Raw genomic sequence first — 20,866 nt, forward strand, 5'->3', positions numbered from 1 at the left:
ATTCACCATGACAACCACCCATCCGTTAGGACGCCTTATGTGTGCACTGGGCTTGTACCATCAGCAGCCATAAAACAGAACTAATGGGCGATGTTTCCATTCCCAAGGCTGCTAGAGTTGAAATCAGTTGAGGGGGTGTTACAAAGGGAAAGATGAGAGCACCGAGCTTCTGGCAACGAAAAGGAATGTGTCATAGAACACTTAGCTGGACCAGACCCTGAAGAGCATGGAAGGGACCAGGAGTCCTGGAAATAACCCTGGAATTGGATCAGAGACCAGAATTTAAACCCCAGCTCTGCCATGTGTTGACTTATAGTTTTGGGCAAAGTACTTAATTTCCATGAAACTTAGTTTCCTAGTCTGTGAAATGGGATAATACCTCAACTCACAGGATGCTGGGAGGATTGTGTGAGAACACTTGGCTCCGTGCTAACACAATAAATATTCTACAGGGACCAAAGGGAGGAAGTGACTTGCCCAAGGTCACTTCCTCAAGGTCACACAACAATACCATTATTGTCATGTTGCCCAAAGCTCGGCAATGCCATGGTCTCAGGGGCTCGTGGTGCCCAGAGAGCCAGCAAGGCCCACGGAGCCTCTGCCTCAGTTCCCCACACTTCAGGGGTACGGCCCTGGAGCAGGCGCTGAGACACCCGAGAGTCTCACTCTCAGGAATTCAATATAGAAAACACATTAAGGCCTGTTTACATGGAAGTGCTGTTTATAATGATTGTTCCCTGCGGGATATCCCCCCACTGCTTCCTCCAATCCTGTTCTAAACTGCTCCACTAATAGAGCTCTCCTGGCCTCCTCAGAGAGACATTCACAGAGGCTAATAGAGACATAATTCAAAAACTGCTTGATATACATGCCCTCAATTTCCCCAAGAACCACCCCAGCAAAGATCCCCAAGCAGGCAGCACACGCACTGGCCAGATGCAATGAAACATGCGCAGTGTGAAATGGACGGGCTCCAGTGCAGCCAGGTCTGCATTAAGCTGCAGCCGTCCCTGCATCGTACCCTCAGATCCCACCACGGCCAAGTGCAACAGGGAAGAAGCAGGCTGCTGGATGGGAGCCCCGGAGGAGCGCTCCTCTCGGGTCTCTGCTCCGAGCCATTTTGGACAAGGCAAGCGAGAGACAAAGAAGCATGAAACAGACTGTGGAAGCTCAGGGGGAAGGCAGGGGTGGCTGAGAAGAGATCAACCAAAGAGCTTGTATGCACATATGCATAACCCATGGACACAGACAATAGAGTGGCGGAGGCCTGGGGCGGGGGGCAGGGATGGGCTAGAGGGGGTCAGTGGGAGAAAGAAAGAGGGCATCTGTAATACTTTCAACAATAGAGATTTAATAAATAAAATAAATAAAAAATGAATAAATTTTTAAAAATCCTCCAGGTCAGGAGAAGCAAAGAACCAACGCGGAGCTCCTCCGGGAATAATCGCTTCCATCTTCGTGTGTAAAGAGGAGGAGGAGGCGGAAAGAAGCTGGGTGCAGGTTATCACAGGGCAGCCCTCTTGCGACAACGTGGGAGCAGCATTTATTTACAGAGAGACCCCAGTACAGGCACTTACTCCGTGGGGCCCGGGGGGAGTCCCTTAAGCTGTCTGAGCCTTAGCTTGTCCAGTGGCAAACTGGGGACACTAACTCACCTCCCAGGATTGCTGGGACGATAAAAAATTAACAGATGTGAAAGCACTCGGCATGTCTGGACACAGGAATTCATTAAACTTCTTTTATACAAACTCCCTCTGTCCTACAATCTTAATACGGAGAACATGGACATGCTTCTATGCTTGTTAAAGAAATAAATGAGTGTTGAGCAGATCCTAAACATACTAAAATTAAGTTAAAAGAGGTACACTAGGACCGATTAAAAGAAGTTTGATGTGCCCAAAACTAATAAACTTAATGAAACTTGGTCTCTCAAGAAGGAATTAATATAAGTTTAAAATAGCATAGGTTCAAGGTGACTTTAGAGAAGTTTCTGGAGACTCGGTCCATAATTGATTAATAAACTAAAAATATAGAGAACTTCCCAAGGCTAGGAAAGTAGAAATCCAGTGCCTTATCCTAGCCGCCCCCCCACCCTTCCACCCCACGCCACCGCCACCACCACCACTACCTTTTCATTGCAGAAGGAATCAAAGCTCAGAGAATAGAAACCAGGGGTTTCAGGATATGGTTCTGTGTTCTTTGCCCTGTGCTGGCCTCTTTGGGGACAGGCCAGCTTCCCACACATTGTCACTTAAAGATGGCACCAGAATGCCCAGCTGGTATGGCTCAGTGGTTGAGCGTCAACCTATGAAGCAGGAGGTCATGGCTCCATTACTGGTCAGGGCATATGCCCAGGTTTGGGCCCCAGTGTGGTGCATGCAGGAGGCAGCCAATCAATGATTCTCTCTCATCATTGATGTTTCTATCTCTCCTTCCCTCTCCCTTCCTCTCTGAAATCAATAAAAATATATTTTTTTAAGATGGCACCAGATTGACACCCAAGCAAGGTAACCCAGGACTCAGTTCACCGCCACCCTCCTCACACAAGAATAGACAGGAGGAGGAGGGGGAGGAGTCCTGCCTGCTGCACACCTACTATGTGCTGGATCATGGGTAGCACCTAACCCTCAGGAACACCCCGACAAGTGAGTGTCCTACAATACGAGACAACGCCATTGGGCAGGTGACAGAGTTGTATGGAATTCAAGCCAAACTCTCTGGCATCGCCTCCAACTCCTTCCACTTCTCCAGCTTCACAGATACAAGCATCTGACTGCCGAAGGCTCTCCGTCAACATGGCCTGATTGGAACTGACATGAATGAGGCCCAGTAAATGCTGAGGTTTTTCAATTGTATAAAGTATTTGAAAGACCCTGTGATTTCTCCTGTCATATAGGGACTTCGTGGCTGTGCTCAGGGGAGGACTAGCAAGCAGAAGGGCCCTAGGACGGCCAGGCGGCTGACAGGAGGGAAGGCAACAGGAGGCAGGGTGGAGGCAGCTTTGCCCTGCCGGCTCGCTCACCCAGGCGGCTCTCAGGCCTGTGGCTCTCAGGTGGCGCCTTTGCAGGAACCGTGGTGGGAAGCACCCCAGAGAACCCCAAACTCTGGGGGCAGATCTAGCACAAATGAGCATCCTGGCCTGGCCCCTCCAGGATGACAAATGCCATCGATCCCGGATGGGGGAAAGGCTGACGTGCTCTCAGCCAAAGACCTCAATTTATCTTCGGGACCATTTTAATTGGAAACCTCGCCTCGCTGCTGCCCACTTTTTCAGAAGTCATTAGAATGCTAATCTATAAGAAAGATGTCTATTAAGTATAAATTAATAATAGATAATACATTTTAGCTTGCAATTTTGAATAATACGGCCATCTCGTTCTTAAAGTAAAAATTCATATATTTTTAATAAGCCTGAGACGGCTCCCAATGAACCACAGATGGTTCATTTTTATTATCCTATAAAGAGACATTATGGGTAAATGTTGTTGTTTTTTATGGCAAAACAGAACCTTCGAGATGCTCTTTTTTGGGAGATCTTCAAGCACTTTCTCAGCATCAGGGCTCCGTCCTGTCATCGTGGGGACTGAGGTGGAGACTGAGATGAGGTGACCTCCACCGCCCTCTCAGACCTTCATCCCGCCCAGGCAGGGGCAGTGTGGCGAAGACAAAGGCAGTTCACATTGCCACTGTGTCCCTTGATGACTAGTAACCAAGCCCTAATGACCTAGAAATGGGTGCTTATAACTAACCCTCATGCGGTTACTGAAGGCGTATGTAACGCAGGCTGGGACATGCATTGGACACAACAGCTTCACCGACAGGCTCTCCTGAATGTCCCTCCCTCGCCTCTTCACACCTAGGACCACGAGGAGCATCCGAAGCTGTTCCCACTGGCGCCCGTGCACACAACCTGGTGTTCTACCTGCAAGGGGAACACATGTGTTCTGCCCACTTGACAAGCATCTATGAACCCTCCTACAAAAAGCTGTCATTTGGAGAACAAATGATTCTGAACTATCCTAAGAAGATGAAATGTGTAGAACACGAGGTTGGTAACTAGCTGTCCTACCAGCACTGATTTCCAGGTTATTGACTTAAAATAGCCAAAGATAAGTCAGCATTAACCACACCCATTCTCTGTACCAGCCCCACTGCTAGGGCCCGCCGTACAGAGAGGTGACACAGCTCTCTCCCAGCCTTCCCCACTGCACAACACAGTTCCACCCTCCACCCAATTGCTCAAGCATGGAAAGTCATCCTTGTCACCTCTCGGTCCCTTCCCCTCACACTGCCCCCCACCCCGCATACATCCCCAAGTCTGGTGGACTCTCTCTGCTAGAGAGATGCAAAATCTGCCTCTTACTGGTCTCCTTCAGAGTTCACATCACCTCTCAGCCAGTTGCAGCACTCTCCTAGCAGGTCTGTCTGCATCTTATTGAAATACTAGTGGCCAGGTGCACAGATTCATGCACATTGAAAGGAAATTAATTAGAAGAAATGTTTTAATATCACTATTTGTCCTTTCTCTATAATAGAAGTGTCAACCAAATTCACAATTGACAATGACAGATCAAAACACACGCGTGTGTTTGGCGCCAGTGAGAACTTTATATGTATCGTGCATGCGTGAGTCAACTTAGCCTTTTATACATATATGATAGAATAAACTTGCTTAATTAGACCTGCTTTCTGATGTAGCTAAACTTTTCCCAGCCCAGTGAAGCACCCCAACTTCTCTTTCAGGTAATTGTCAGCAACACAGCAGTAAATATCAACACAAAGCAGATTATCATTGTAGATCACGCAGGGAGAACAAAGGGTAAAATATTTAACTGCAGCAGTGTTTGACTGTATTCCATGCAGTGAGAAAACCTGAAGTCATTTTCAAGGTCAACCATTTCTTCTTTTCAGCCAGGTCAAGTTTCTAATGAAAAGAAAACAGTATCCCACCGAGTCTCCTATCTACCCACTCCAGGACTTCTGTGAGAATCAAATGAGATGAGGCATGGGAAAATGCATCACAGACATTTGGTTAAAGTGTGAAATGTTTCCACCTGGCTATAAAGCAGGTAGTGTTCCTGGGCTGAAGGAACTGCAAGGAGGCTGGTCGAGGGAGAGAAAGCCGGGTGTTGCTACGTGACATCATTACCTGGATGGTCGGACACTTAGCATATTAACCTTTTATATAGAGAGATAATGTGCACCAAAACCCATGTAACCGATACCCAGATTTAAAACAGAAGGAGGAGACAAGTCACCGCCACACAGCATCCTAGCAGCTCTTTATTTGCTCCATTCCAATCACTACTCCCAAGTATAACCGCTATCCTGACTTCTAACAGCAAAGATCGATTTTACTTGCACTCTCTGGGGTCATCCATACTGGAGGACGCTGCTGCAGTTAATTCATTCACATCACTGTGCAGCATCTCATTGTGTGAATATGCTAAGAACTTGTGTTTATTTTACGGTTGATGGACCTTAGGTGAGTTTCCAGTTTGGGGCAATTATAAATGTGGTACTTCTGCTTCCCATTGTTTGAAAGGTGGAAACCCAAAGTTGACTGATCTGACCAGTTACTACACCCCACTTCCTCCCTCGGTCATTCTGCTCCACCATTTGGCCTCCAGTTAGTTCCTCAAAAGGTCGCGCTCATCTCATCGTCCTTACACATGCTCTTCACTTTCTCGGAAACTCTTCCTACTACTCTCTCACCCTCACACTTCAGGTCGTATGTCTGCAGACTCTTCTTCCTTCTTTATTCTTTTTTAATGTGTTTTTATTGATTTTTAGAGAGACAGGAAGGGAGAGGGAGAGAGAGAGATAGAAACATCGATGAGAGAAATATCGGCTACCTCCTGCACAGTCCCCTCCAGGGATTGAGCCTGCAACACGGGCATGTGCCCTGACTGGGAATCAAACCAGTGACCTCTTGGTGCATGGGTCAACACTCAACCACTGAGGAGGGCAGACTCTCCTTCCTTCTAACTCAAATCAGATTCTTGCTGGTTCTTCTTCCCCACACAACCCCCACTCTTCCCTCACAGCACTTAAGACCGTTCATAACTGCATATTCATGTATGTGATTATGTGTTTAACGTGCCAGTCCTATGCTAGCATCTGGACATGAACTGAGCACATGCCTGACTTCTCTGAGACCACGTTGCTGGCACTTAGAATAGTACCTGGCACCGAATAGGAGCTCAGCACCTATTGGTTAAATGAGTGACTGAACTTGCCACAGCCTCGAGGAGCCCCTGGTCAGGGGGACAGGAGAGCCTCTCTGTGCTGACCATCCCCTGTGCCGATGCTGCCTGGGGCAGACAGAGCGTCTGTGTCTGAGGAAGTGGCCCTCAAGGTGACGTTTTATGGCGGCTGCACAAGCCCAGCAGAATCCGCTCACACTGTCGTCTAAACAGTGTCCCCTGGAGGTGTGCAGTGCAGGGGATCGATCTGGAGGAGACCGGGACGTAACCCAGCAGACAGGGAAGGAAATCAGGCAGCGGGCAGAGGCGAGAGAACCTGCTAAGGCAGGAAAGCATCACCAGGAAGTCGTGTTGGCGGAACAGCAAACACTGGAGAGAGTGAGTGTGGGGGGCGGGGGGACAGTAGGGGGAGAGACCATGTTTATCTGAACCTGAGAGCTAAGCAGGGCGCAGATCATGAAAGGCCTGGCCTGCTCATTACGGAGCATGGCCTTCCTCCTGCAGGCAGTGGGGAGCCACCGGAGGCTTTGAAGCAAGGGCACGTTCAGATGGACTTCCTTTGAACCTTGATTTCTCCTTCCCCAGAGCCTCTACCCAGGAGGGTCCTGCGAAGCTCCAGCTCATCTCCCCTCCCACTTAGAATGTCACACACACACACACACACACACACACACACACACACACACACACACTCACTTCCTTCCCGCCTAGTGAGCTCCCCGCAAACAGATCTCAGGTCACCATCACTCCCTGACTGCCCACACTACACCGGAGCCCCTGCCACTCCCTCCCGTAGCACCCAATAGCGCCCCCTTGCAGCGCGTCTCACAGTGACAATTGATACCTGTGTCTGTGGTTCTTAGGTGAAGTCCCTTTTGCACCAAACTGTGACTTCACTGGGGACAAGAACCACACCTGTCCTTGCTCACCATCGCAGTCCCACTGCCGTCCCCGTGCCTGGCACGTACTAGGCACTCCATGGTCTGTGCCCTCTGGATGGCTGTTTGACAAAGGCCCTTCTGCCTGTTCCTACAGAGAACCCTCTGGGAGGGCTGAGCCTATAGGCTGGAGCTTTGCTATAGTCTGTGTAGGGGGGAGGGGGGAAGGGGGTATTGAGTGCCTCAGTTTGATCCCAGGGATGGTCATGCCCAACACCCCAGCGAGGAAATGCCAAAGGAGGCATTTTGGCCCCACATCTGTCTGACTGCAGAACCTAACTCTAGTGACTGTATTTTCTTATTTTCTGTACTCTTGATGCTCCTGCATTTGGGGCCTTGATCCTGGAGAGACAGCCCCTCGCCTCCCAGAGCTGCTGTTCCTGGGACTAGCCAGTGACTCCCCTGCAAGTGTGCCTTCGATATGCAAACCAGCAATCTGGCCCCTGCCCCCGCCATCTCCTTTATCTAACTCGCACCCACCAAGCCAGCGTTCCCTCTGCCCTAAGTCACCCCAGGGCCAGGTACTGGACAACTAGTCAGCCTTCCCCCAGCTCAGAGGCTGCCAAAATTCTCCAAACTTTCTAATCCTAAACTTACTCGCATACCTGAGCGGCCTCACCAGTCCCTTCCCACGAAATCCCCAATAATGGCTGTGGGCCACCCGCCCCCCTCCTCCCCCCGCCTCCTGACCAGCCCTGGTGCTTCCTGTGGCCCTGCCTGGCGTGCGTGCTGCCTGTTTTTAGGGACCTGTGAGTGTAAACTTCTTTGTCATTGACAGTCATTCCCATGCCTTACTGCACCTGATTAACACAAACCCTGGGTGCCAAGTTTAACACAAAAAGCCTTTAGTGTACCCAGGTGTCCCAGGATCCTGACTCCTAGAGGCTGTGGCTGTGCAGCGAATGTCCTTCCGATCCTCCTGGCTCCCCATGGCATCTCAGGGGCATCAGGGATGTTTGCCGATAATGAGAAGGAGGCGCCAGGGAGCCCTCGCCTCCCAGGAATCTGCCTGAACCCCGCGTCAGGCCCAGGCCCAGAGCTTCCTGCAATGGCCTGGGGACCAACCAGCTTTACAAATTATCAACATCTCCCCATTAGCTGCTGCAATATTAAATTGTGTGACTGGAAATGAATGAATAATCCCACGGGCGAGTGAGGGAGCCCAAGCAGCGGGGATTTAATAACAAGTCCTGCCCTCTCTCCAAGCGGAAGGTCTCCCTAATTAAATATTAAAGATCTAGCTGCACAGCTACAGCAAAAAAAAAAAAAATTGCTTTTTCAGCAGCGGAGCTCTGGGACCCTTCCCCAGCAGACCCAGGTGCTGTGGAGTGGCCCCTTGGGGACCCAAATGAGGGAGCACGGGACAGCACGCGCAAGCACTGCGGGGTGCCAGGCACAGGTCTCGCATGCCTTGTCACACTTGGTCCTCACAGGACCCGGGGACATGGGTAGGATCGCATCCAAGTGGCAAAGTTGGAATTTTCACCCAGTTCGATGCGGTTATAGGGCGCACACATGTGATGTGCAGTTAAGAACAAGGGTTGTATCATCAGGCAGACCTGGATTTCAGTCCCAGGTCTGCCGTGTCTAACTGTGCGGACTTGGGCAGGTCACCTTACCTCTCTAAGTCTCAGGTCCTTTGTCTTAAGAGGGTAGTGGCATGGAGCTCACAGGGGTTTGGGAAGGGTTACGGGAGATAATGCACATGAAACTCTAGATGCAGGCTTGGTACCTAGGAAATGCTTCTGAAATGTCAGCTGTCGGCTGCTGTTCTGGTCAATGGAAGACACACACACACACACACACACATATATATATATACACACACATACACATACACACATACACACACACACACACACACACACACACACACACACCTGCCCCCAGTGTTTCAGAAATGCCTCTTCCAGAATGGAGAGTATCCAACCTACCGCCTCTAACCAGGCTGTGTCTTTCTTTTTCCCTCTTCTTTCCAGGTTCGGGGCAAGTTGGGTGGGGGCTGTGTAGCATCTATGAAGCATATACTGCATGCCAGGTACACCTCCACTCATCAGCTCATTTAAGTCTCAAAAGAATGTGTGCTCGCTTCGGCAGCACATGTACTAAAATTGGAACGATGCAGAGAAAATTAGCATGGCCCCTGCACAAGGATGACACGCAAATTCATGAAGCGTTCCATATTAAAAAAAAAAAAAAGAATGTAACAGCCATTCAAAATCTGAACTCTCAAAGATAATCACTGCTAAGATGTTTATGTATGATATTCTAGAGGTAGATCAATAAATAGGTAGGTAGGTAGATAGGTAGATAGATAGATAGATAGATAGATAGATAGATAGATAGATAAATAGATCTTTCTTATTTTACAAAACCTGCTTTTCTCCTCATCTAGGAATATTTCTGAGAAATAATTTGAAATGTATACAGGGTTACATTTCACATCCCTAACCTGGTCCCACTGCTTCCTACCTTCCTAGATTCTGCTAATTAACACACTTATTTTACATGTTTAGTCTCTCCCTTTAAATTATGACTACCAGGACCTAGTTCTCCCTGCAGGATCCTGGGCCAACTAAAATAAGAATAAAGAGGAAGTTCCTGATTCGCTAGAAAAAGTCTTCCTGGACACTTTCTCCAGCCTCTTGTAGTCTTGACACCAGGCAGGCGGTCCTCCAGCCCTGAAGCTGCAGGCGCTGCCCCTGGCCCCCGTGTGTACAGTAGTGCCTCCCGTGACCGCTTCTCTCTAGCGCTGTAACTTGCTTTATTTTTCATCCACAGCACGCAGCACCACCTCTGACCCCTGCTCTCCACCACCCAGGGCCTAGAGCAGTCACTGGCACTTAGTAGCTACTCAGCAATTATTTGTCGAATGAGTGAATGGCGTTGTGAAAACAACTCTGCATTGGCAGAAGGACGGACTTGAGTTTAATCCTGCTCTGCCAGGAATCCGGTGTGTGATCCTGGACAGGTCAGCCACGTCTGTGGTGTTAGAGGGCAGATAAAAGCATCTCTGTAATTCGTACGCTCTGTGGCTTACATAGCTTTGTTACCTGGTGAAGGTTGCTTTCGTGCTCAGAAAAGGGAAACAGAATTGGAAATGCTAAATGGGCGGCATGCAGCTTGAGACAGGGAGGAGGGGACCCCGAAAACTATTTGGCATCTCCCTTTCTGCCACCTCAGCCTGGGTCTGCAGATCTTCAAGCGCTGACAATGTGGAAAGCGTGGATAGAGGAAGCTGGTCCCTGACTGGCTGAGACAGAGAACCACAGAGACACATCAGCGGGCCCCTGAGGGACCCACAGGATGATCCCTGATGTCAGAAAGCACCTGACTGTCAATCAGGTGACGAGATTAGTCTTTGCTCTTCTGTTCGCTGTCTTTGTGACCCCAGGGATAGCCCATAAGATCTCTGATTCCATTTCTCCTAGTAAAACAGGGCCGTCTATCCCATTCCTGACGTGTGATGTTAGCAGCACAGAAGCAAACATCTGACACAGCCCGAATCGGGAGAGGCCCTCTCTAATCACAGGACACCGTTTTTCTCCATGTTGCCGAGGATCCAAAACATGAAATTCTGTCACGCTTTTAGATGATTACAGGACACACAAAAGTCACTTGGAAAAATGCGGTGTGGAGGAGGAGGGTTGTTAAACAGGGATTGCAGACTCAGGCAGGTCATATGGATTAGTGATGATGGATAACAACTGTCTATTGGTCTTAGTGTGGAGAGGTAATAGGGAGTAGTGGGGACTGCGGTTTACTAGCGAGCTCATGCCTGTCTAAAGCGAGCCACTGCTCCTCCGCTCCAGCCAGCTGCTGCCGGGTGGTAATGCAGGCCTGCATAGCTATCGCTTCAGATTCTAAAGAGAAGCTAAAAATCCATCTTTTATGTGGAATAAATGTTGACAAGATTCACAGTTAAAAGAAGTGAGACAACAGCTGTACCCTGAGGGCTGCCAGACTAGCATTTCCGAAGGAAGCTGTCCAACGACGGAATTGGCCGCTAATTAGCCAAATGCTTTCCAGATATCCTCTTGGCTGCTGTCTCGAGGCTTTTCATGTATTTCCTAATTAGCTCCTTGTAGCTCTACACACTCTTAGCAAACAATGAGTGCTTACTAAGCACCTACTAAGTGCAAAGCAGACACTGGACATCACCTGGGGAGTGAGAGACAAAAAATAAAAACCAACCAAATAGGAACAAGGCACCGTCTCCTCACCGCTCCCCCCCCCCACTCCAGTAAAAGAAAGCTCCAACCCCCAAAGGTAGATCGGGTATCTGTTGTTGATTATTGAAGACTAGAGGCCTGGTGCACAAAATTCGTGCATGGGGGGGGGGTTCCCCTCAGCCCAGCCTGCACCCTCTCCAATCCTGGACCCCTCAGGGGATGTCTGACTGCTGGTTTGTCCACGCAGTCTGCTGCTCAGTCGTTTGGTCACCCCTCACTAACCCCCCTGCCGGCCTGGTTGCCCCATGCAGCCTGTTTGGTCATCCATTTGGTTGTTTCAGTTGCGACGGTTGCTTAGGCTTTTATAAATATAGATGGTAAGTGCTTCTGGAGTTTGGACAGAAAGAGAGCTTTCCGCGTGGCATTCTGTGAGAGCTGCCAGAGGAGGTGGCTCTTAAGCCAGGTTTAGAGAGCGCCTGGGGTTGGGGTCCGCTGATCCCACACTCTGCCAGAGACAGGGGTCCAGACACCAGCAGACTGTAGCTGCACAGAAAACCCACGCTGGGCAATTGCAGGGAACTGTGCTAGAAAGGTACCCTGGGCGCCAGAGCGGAACCTTCCATGACAGCTGGGGAATCCGGGCCTTTATCCTGAAGATTCCTCAGCAGGGAGGTGGTGGTTTGTAGAGGGGTAAACTGATGGAGGGGCACCCCTATCCTCCTGCTTTCTCCAGAGTGAGGGGTCTGGGCAAAGGCCCCAGGCTTTCTCCAGGTCCGACTCCCACCTCTTGTTTATTTCAGCCCAAACAGAACAGGCAGACAGAGCTCCCCCAGACAGCCGCGCGCAGGCCGCTTCCATGGGGGTGGAGGAGGCCTTCATGTAATGATCTGAGTCTTGAAACAATTCCAAGAGGCGGCGGGCCTTCTAAGTAGGCAGTATTTCCTTTTTTTTTTTTTAATGATGGTTTCATTTTCCATTTTTATTGGCCCTTCACTGATTGCTCCCGGGCTCTCTGACTGGCTGTGAGCTGCGCTGACATTTATAGAAATCAATACATTAATAAATCACGAAGTTCATAATGTCTGATTTGCTTCTAAATGAGACAGAACTATTATCACCATAAAGTTGCACATAAAATAGGCCCAATTGTGATGTATTGTGTAGTCTAATCAAAGGCATTGGAGTGAGTAACCTTTCCCCAAAAGAGGGAAGCAATCAGGGCTGAATAACTTCATTAATAATTCAAGGTGTGTCTGCCCAGGCTTCATTTATTCAGCGCACAGTTAAGAGGCTGCCGAGCCGAGGCCTGGAGATGACACCTCGCCGCCGCCTCCCTGCCTCGGAGACACCCGCTCTCCCACAACCTGGCTGCAGGCCTGGCGCTGGGCTGTTCTGCGCCAGTTGGGGGTGATGTCCAGCTAAGAAATGGACCAAAGCAGTTCACACGCTGACTGCCTGGATTATTAAGGGCAGAGGACTGGAGCCGTGTAGTAACTCTCAGGGAGAAGAGGCAGGGCATTTTCTCGAGGGCTTACGTGGTTCCGCCCACGCGCTCTTGCTCCAGGCCGTGTTTCCTGTGTCCCCCACCCACCGTGCTCTGCGCTGTTCCACGCACCTGCGGACCGAGGTGCTCGGTGCTCCTTCACCCAGAGTCTTGTGTTTGCGCGTGTCCGCCGCAGTTGATACAGATGGACAATGCTCACTTAGGCCACTTCATGGCCAACTGAACTGGCACCTGGGTGCCTCTGACAGAGGGAATCCCAGAACGAGAAAATCTTCCTGTGTTAAAGAGAAGCACATTACCTAGATCAGTGGTTCTCAACCTTCTGGCCCTTTAAATACAGTTCCTCATGTTGTGACCCAACCATGAAATTATTTCATTGCTACTTCATAACTGTAATGTTGCTCCTGTTATGAATCGTAATGTAAATAAGACCATCCTCTCTCCCCAGGATGGTCTTAGGCGACCCCTGTGAAAGGGTCGTTCGATCCCCAAAGGGGTCACAACCCACAGGTTGAGAACCGCTGACCTAGATCCATCAGAAAAGGCATAATGTAGACCTAGAAACTAGCTAACAGATGCGAATATTGGATTCTACTGTGGAGAATGACCCTGAAAAATCATAGTCATAGTATGTGTTCTAACATTTTTTGGAGCACCTACTATGTGCATAGAGCATTTGACATACCTCATTTAGATTGAAGGAGGGCATGATTAGTCTGATAACCATATCTCTCCCAGGGTCATTGAGATGATTAGATCGATTGTGAAATTATTACCATGCTCTCTGCATTCCCCAACATACACACTCAATCCAAGGGTACGTTAGTACTGAATTCCAGCCAACGCTCACCTGGCCAATCTCCAGTATTTCCCCACCTGTGATTATTTTGCACTAGATACCTGGTGCATGAATTCGTGCATGGGTGGGGTCCCTCGGCCTGGCTGGTGACCGGGGTCATCAGGGCCATTGGGGCTGGCTGGCCAGGGGGAGGAGCCACAGGAGGTTGGTGATGGGAGCGCACTGACCACCATGGGGCAGTTCCTGCATTGAGCATCGGCCACCTGGTGGTCAGTGCATTGTCATAGTGACCGATCCTTCTGTTGACTGGTCATAACGGTCACTTAGGCTTTTATATATATAGATGGTGTACAGAAGTTTATTTTCACACTAACAACAAAGAAAGGGTATATTTGGTTGGGTTTCAGGGGCTGAGCCTACAGTATGAAGTTGGTTTGAGGACCCTGAGCACAAGGGTTTGGGAGTGTTGAACATGTGCCCACTCTCCTCAAACAGCAGGAGTGTGTGAGGGAGCCGGGTCAGGCTGGGGTCGTGCACTTCCCTTCCCCAATCCATATCCAGCGACTTCACGCTGATCCTGAACTAGGCCCTGGTGAGACTGTTCACATCAGGGAATTAGAAAATGCTGTTAATCGGGCTCTCCCCCCCCCCCCCACCCCTGCTCTCCGCAGTCCCACGAGCCAACTCTTCACAGCCCGCCAAAGCGAGCCCTCTGTAGAGGCGCCACCACCTGGCAAGTCATGAAGCTGTCTGGGCTGAAAGACAAGCGTGCACACCTTAGCCTACCCTTGATCTTGTCAGTTTCCATGGATGAGAAGATCAAGCATGTCACACTTGCAGCCGGCGGGCCACAAGCCTCGTTTAAACATGCCGCGAGTTTGACATGTTTGCGAGCCAACCTGATAAGTCCTATTCACGTGGCAATTTTACTTTTCCTTTGAGAAATTCCTCCGAGCTCTCTCTGCATCTTCATTTTTCCATCTGAAAACTACAAGTGCCCTTGAAAATTTTCCATACACAGTGTATTTCAGTTCTCTGACCTCTCTCTCCACGTGAGGGTGTGGGGAGAGGTCAGAGAACTGAAATACACTACTCCTCCCACCCCCATTTGCAATGAATTGTCATTTTTTGCTTCCCATGCAAAAGGAGCAACAAAATCCCGGCCATGTAACCCTCTTATTTCCTGCAGGAATCTAGACCCACATGCCCTCTGTCCCCAACACAGTGATCGTGCTCATTAACTGGCCACCTACATGTGCTGGAACTTCAGGGCCGTGTCCAGCTGAGACCAAAGGAGAAAGGGCAGGAGGTGTCCCCACTGTGGCCTGAATGCTGTGGTGGCAGGATTTGGCCTCATTGGACTAATTGCTCCCTGGAGCTGGGGTCCCTGCCAGAGCTGCCAAAGAGGTCCATCTCCTGAAACATCGCCTGGCGGTTTCTGCCCCTGGGAAATGCTACCATGAACCTGGCGTTTCTGTTTTGCAGTCTGGCCAGGGTCTTAGCTGCACAAAAGCATTGCGTGGGAGGTGAGGGGACACACGGGCGGGTCCCTCGTGTATTGGCCTTGCTCCTCCTCCTCCTGCAACATCGCGTGGGGCTCCTTCTCTCTGCCAGCCATGGCCTCCACACGCCTCACTTCTTTCCCAGGAGTGTCTCTGTGTTCTCAGTCTCGGTGAAAAATGTGTGGCTGTTACACAACAGCATTGCGATTGCTGTCACAAACTGGGTGGTGACTTTGTGGGCTTTCCATAATGTCATTACGTTTCCATCACTACCCTCCCAAGAAGTTGCAAGGTGCATCCAACATCCCTTCCCACACACCCTCGCGTGGGGAGAGAGGTCAGAGAACTGAAATACACTGTGTATGGAAAATTTTAAATTATTTGATCTTGAAAACCTCCCATCTAATGGAAGTAGCAATACTCAAAGATTCTTTTATAGGACTTTTTTTTTTTTAGAGCATTTTGAGGACTGAGGTGGGAATGAATGAGGAATGTATAAATTTAATTTTGCTTAAAAGAGGCAGGAGGGTTTCAAGATAAAGAGAACAAATGCTTGGAGCAAAAATGAGTTGAGTTTTATTGAACTAAGAAGACTAAAAAAATGTCTGGAAAATCGTTATCAAGGCTCGGCTCAGGGCTCCCGGGACCCGTTGTTAGTTTATAACATTCAGAGCTGAGGAGCCGTGTGTGCTGGTGTGGGCCGTCGGAGCCTCCGCCTCCAGGTTAGCCTACAGGGCCAAACGGAATTCAGAAAGATGGTGCTAAACCCTTCGAGAACAAACCAATCAACATCTTTAAGGGGAGAGCAAAGGTGACATTTTCAGGTGCCAGCTTGCCATCACTGATGTCATCTCCGATGGAAGCAACACAGCTCAGGCAGCCCTGAAAATGGACCACTGGCGACACTAGAAATGTGGTGTCACGAAGAAGCACAGCATTCAGTTGTATGCACACGGTCACCTGAGTTATCTGTAGCTCAAGTATAACAGGATCTTTTAAACTCCCTTCTAGGTAGAGTTTCAGAGGCATCCCACAGTTTTGCTATGCCATGTTTTCATTATCATTTAGTTCAAAATACATTCTAATTTCCGTGAGATTTCTTTCTGGATACATGGGTAACTTGGAAATTCGAACCATACTGCTTGATTTCCAAACATTCTGAGATTTCCTCATTTTCCTGTTGTTCTTTCTTTTTAAAATATATTTTTATTGATTTTAGAAAGAGGAGAAGGGAGAGGGAGAGAGAGAAGCATCCATGTGAGAGGGAAACATTGATTGGTTGCCTCCTGTACACACCCCAACCGGGGATCCAAACCCACAACCTGGGATGTGGGCTGACAGGGAATCGCACCTCAGCCTTTTGGTGCGTGGGAGGATGCTCAACCAACTGAGCCCCGCCAGCCAGGGCTCTTCTTGCTCTTGATGTCTTGCTTAATTCCGCTTTGGATGGAAAACACACGAACAATTTCAAATCTTTGCACTTTGTCGAGGTTGGCTTGATGGCCCAGGAAGGGTCGTTTCGGTGAATGTTCTATGTGCACTTGGAAAGCACGCGTGGCATCCTGTGATTGTTGGGGAAGGAGCCCTGTGTGTGTCCATGAGGCCAAGTGTGTTAACTGCGTTGCTCACATCTCCTGTCCCTGACTGATTTTTTTGGTTTGTTTTATCAGTGATTGGAGAGGTGCTTTTAAATCTCCAGCTATGGTTGTGAATTTGCTCTTTCTCATTTTAGTTTTGTCAGCCCTTATGTGTATTTTGAAGCTGTATTATTAGTGCACACTAACTTAGAATCGTTGCATCTTACGAAAGCTCTCTCTTCCTCTCTAGCAAAGTGTCTTGACTGAAAGTCTCTGATATCTGCTGTTAAAATGGCCATGCAGGCTTTTGTTGATTTGGGTTTGCATCCTGTATCCTTTTCCATCCTCTCACTTTGACCTTTCCCGTGCCCTTATGCTTGCAAGCAGCACTTAGTTGGGGTTCGGCTTTTGCTGGGCGATGGCTCTCTTGTATTGAAGGTGTTCCATTTGCCTTGGTGAGCCTGCGGAAAACTCTGTTTGGCTCTGCGACCTTTTGGCTTTGGCCTAGTTTCTCTTGAACTGTCCTTTAAGAATTAGCAAATGCCTAGGGAATAAGCAGCCCAGGGGGTCAGGCCCATTGCTCTGTGGCCCCTCCAGGCTTGGCCCCTCGGTTCCTGAATGTCTCAATAACACTGTACAATTTCTGTCTTCCCAGACTGCTGCCGGTCACGCTCCCATCCTTACATCTGAGTTTGTAATCCCTGGTCTGTGTGTGTACCAGCCTGAGAGAACGCTGTATGAGCAGACAGGATGTCCCGCTCTCCCTGGCGTGCCAGAGAAGCCCAGTCCATATGAAAATGCTCCTGATGCGTTTTTAGGGCAGTGAATCTATTCTGCAGGATACAGGGCATTATACTTGTGTCAAAACCCATAGAACTGTACCGTGGGGAGAGTGACAGCTAATGTAAACTATGGACTTCAGTTAAAAATAATCTATTAATCTTGTTTCGTCCGTTGCAACACATCTGTCAGACCAAAGCAAGATGTTAATAATAGGGGACCCTGTGAGGCTGGGTGTGTGGGAACTCTCCCCATTTTCTGTAAACCTAAAACTACTCTCAAAAGAAAGTCTATTCGAAAAAATACATAAATACCAATGCTACTTATGCAGGGGGGTAGAAGAGGGCAACTAAGTCCAGCAAAATAAGTGTCTCCTATGAAATTCAGGTCGGCAGGCAAGAGCAGAAACACTTACCCCTGGATGCCCCCGACAGCACCACTTTGGGAGGCAGCAGGAAACGGGGTTGTAGGTGGGGGTGACTAAAACATCCTTAAGGTGGCGGCTGGGCTGCCTTCCACAGTCTTGTTCGAGGTACTGGCAGGACAGGAGGAAGTTCAAGTAACGGCCTGCAGAGGAAAACCAGGCTGATCCCCAGGTGGACTCCCGTTGGGGGGGGTGGGCAGCAAACAGAGCCCCTGTGTCCCACTCTCAGGGACCTGGGGCCCCCACTCCACGCTGCCAGGAGGATTTTCTAGAGCTGATGTTTTGTCTTGCATCACGGAGAACCCGCCTCCACTCCGCTCACATGTCCTAATGTGCTAGTTGGGTTTTAAAGGGCCCTTTTCCTTTTCTGCATCTTTGTTACTTACCAGCCTGAAAAGGGACGAGATCTGTAGATTGTAAGCTCCATGAGAGCAGGGGACAGAGTTATTTCATTCACTGATACATAGGGTGGGGCAACTGTAAACGTACTTTTGCCGCTCCCAGTATGTATAGTAGATACTTCATGGATTGTTGTTAAAGAATCGGCTTCAAATCACCCAGTAGCGGAGAGGGGCCATGGGGCCTCCATTGTGGAGGGTATCTCTGAGCTGCTCTTCAAGCAAACGCGCAGGTATTTCCGAGGCCCATCCACATCCGCGCATCCTCTGCCCCATGCCATTCCATCTCTTCGGGCTGCATGGCTGCATGGCTGCGGGCATGCTCAGTGAGCCCCCTGCTGGGAGCCGCGGGCACTGCAAGCTGACCCATCGCTCTTGCCTGTTCTCACGGTGGGGAAAGGCCAGGCAGGGAGCGGTCAGCCCAGCTCCCCCGCAGCACCTCTTGGCCTGGGTCGAGCTGGACGGTGACCTGGACTCCCTCAGAGCCGATGCTCCCTGGAAAATGAACGTGTGTTTTGCTTTTTTGATGAATGGATTTGGTAAAATGTTTTCTTACTTTTTCCTAGACATCGCCTGGTGGTATTACCAGTATCAGAGAGGTAAAAAAGCTTAAACTAACTTGACTCCTTGGTCACATTAATGTCAAAGGAAGAGCTATTCAACTGAGTATTCAGGTTTTCTGAGAAGTCATCTCGCTCACCAACTTTCTGTGCCCCATGTTCACACACCCCACCTGCACGGAAACCGTTGGAAACGTCCTTTTAGAGACAACTTATGAGGAAAGCTCTGCTCCCCGAAGCATCGGATATGTTTTCCTCTCCTGGGCAATAAAATATATATAAGAGCTCAGCGCCAATTTGTGGCTCAAGTGTAGTAACTGCGTAGGACAAATGACCTGAATTTCTGTGTTCTCTTGGTCCCTGTGGTCTTGACCTCCTAATCGAATCCACATTTTCTGAGGCTGTTTTTCTTATTACTTTACCTCTTATTATTGTATTATATTTATTTCATATAATTGCTTCAATCCCTTTGTGCAACAAAGTGGAATGTGTTAAGCAAATAGTGAGGGAGCGAGAAGGTTAGGTAGACAGAGTGGGTGAGGCAGGGGAAAGGCAGGCAGGTGTGAGGGTGTGTACCACAGATCAGGAGCCAAAAGCTGAAATGCCTCCGGGGCCAGGAAGGCGGCCTAGCTGACGGAGGTGAACCAGAGGGGACAGAGGGAGCCCTGGAGGGCACGGTCACTGCTAAGCTTCCGATAATCCCATTTCCCAAGGAAAATCAGAGACCCAAACGTGCACATGAGTCCCTCATCTTTAAATCTTGGCAATACGTTCCAAAAAAATTATAGCACATGCTACAGACCAAACAAGACCTATCTTTGGGCTGTGTTCACACCAAGGGACACCACTTTGTAACCTCAAAACTGCTTGGGTGGGTATGAAGACCAGCCAGAGACTGCAGGCTGGAAAAACTACTTTTCCGTCCAGGGAGAAGGAGATGGCCATGGCCATGGTCATGGGCCTGACAGAGGAGGCACCTCATCAGGGAGAAGACCAAAGGCGTGCGTCCTCCTGCTCCTCATAGTCTAAGGGTCTGACCTGTACACAGGCCAGAGCTTGCTGGGGGCAGACCCACTGGAAGGCTGGCTACAAGCCCATTTGCAATTTGTGCTCAAGGGAAGCAGAAGCCATTGCAGGGGCACGTGGAAGCGAGATCCATACAAGAGGCCTGGCTGGCGGGACTCTGGGTCCAGGTCTGTCACCAGCTGTCGATGACAGCTGACCTGGGATTCAGGAGAAGCCACTTCATGGCAGAGCATGGCAGAGGTCACCTGTGCCAGCCCTTCACCTGGGCTCCGTGGGGGTGAGAGATACAGGAAGTCACTGAGAGAACTCAGGGCACAATGCCATGCGGCAGAGCCTTCCCTTTTCTGAGGGCCCGAAGCTTTCATCCCACACTCGGAAGGGCTGTGACCCCCAAAATGTAAGGACCACTTACTCTGCATCATCTTCTCCAGCCTCTCCTTCTGCATCCTCTGCAGTTGGTCATTCGATCTGGTTTTCACTACCCCCAGTGAGAGGTGGTGCATCGCTTCCGAAGGTGCTCCTGCTTAGAGCACTCCTTATGTGTTAGGACACCCATCTCCCTGATGTTCGCGTGGAGAGGGCAATGGCCCCCCACTCCCCACCACACACAGGGTTTAGTGGCTTACGGGCATGAAACCATTTTACAAATTAAAAGTACTTGACAAGCAGGTTTGCTAATCTCTAGGTTAATTTTCTACCATCCATGCTCAATCTGACTTGGGGACTGGCTCGCCCTTATTTTTAATAACAAAAATAATAACAACAAGCAACGTTTGGCCTCAGAGATTCTTAACAAGCCTCCAAAGAAATCACCAAGCTGGCTCCCTACCTACTAATGCTGTTTCCTGTTCCTCCACCCAGGGACTCTCCGGGGCCAGCAGGAGGGTGCAAAACCCCCTGAGGCCCCTTCCCACGTGTCTGCAGAGTGTGCGTACAGTGGCCAAGCCACCAGGCATCCCAGGAGAGGGAGGAGAGAGCTG

General features: G+C 49.6%; 1 protein-coding gene across 5 annotated transcripts in view; it reads left to right on the forward strand.

Annotated features, from left to right (window-relative positions):
• Positions 1-20,866, forward strand: part of KCNIP1 (potassium voltage-gated channel interacting protein 1) — a 252,213-nt gene that overhangs the window by 220,552 nt on the left and 10,795 nt on the right. The window contains exons 1-2 of one of the 5 annotated variants that reach the window (XM_015565087.1): positions 11,409-11,413; positions 18,867-18,899. The exons of 2 other annotated variants lie outside the window; for them this stretch is intronic. Coding sequence is in view for 1 of the 3 variants with exons in the window: in XM_006765381.2 (XP_006765444.1) it covers positions 18,867-18,899 (33 nt within the window). In the remaining 2 variants the exon portion in view is untranslated. Of the gene's footprint in view, positions 1-11,408; positions 11,414-18,866; positions 18,900-20,866 lie in introns of those variants that run through there. 2 more of the 5 variants (XM_006765381.2, XM_015565088.1) reach the window with 2 other exon arrangements.

This window comes from Myotis davidii, unplaced genomic scaffold (assembly GCF_000327345.1).
Source record: "Myotis davidii unplaced genomic scaffold, ASM32734v1 scaffold399, whole genome shotgun sequence".
Lineage (NCBI taxonomy): Eukaryota > Metazoa > Chordata > Mammalia > Chiroptera > Vespertilionidae > Myotis > Myotis davidii.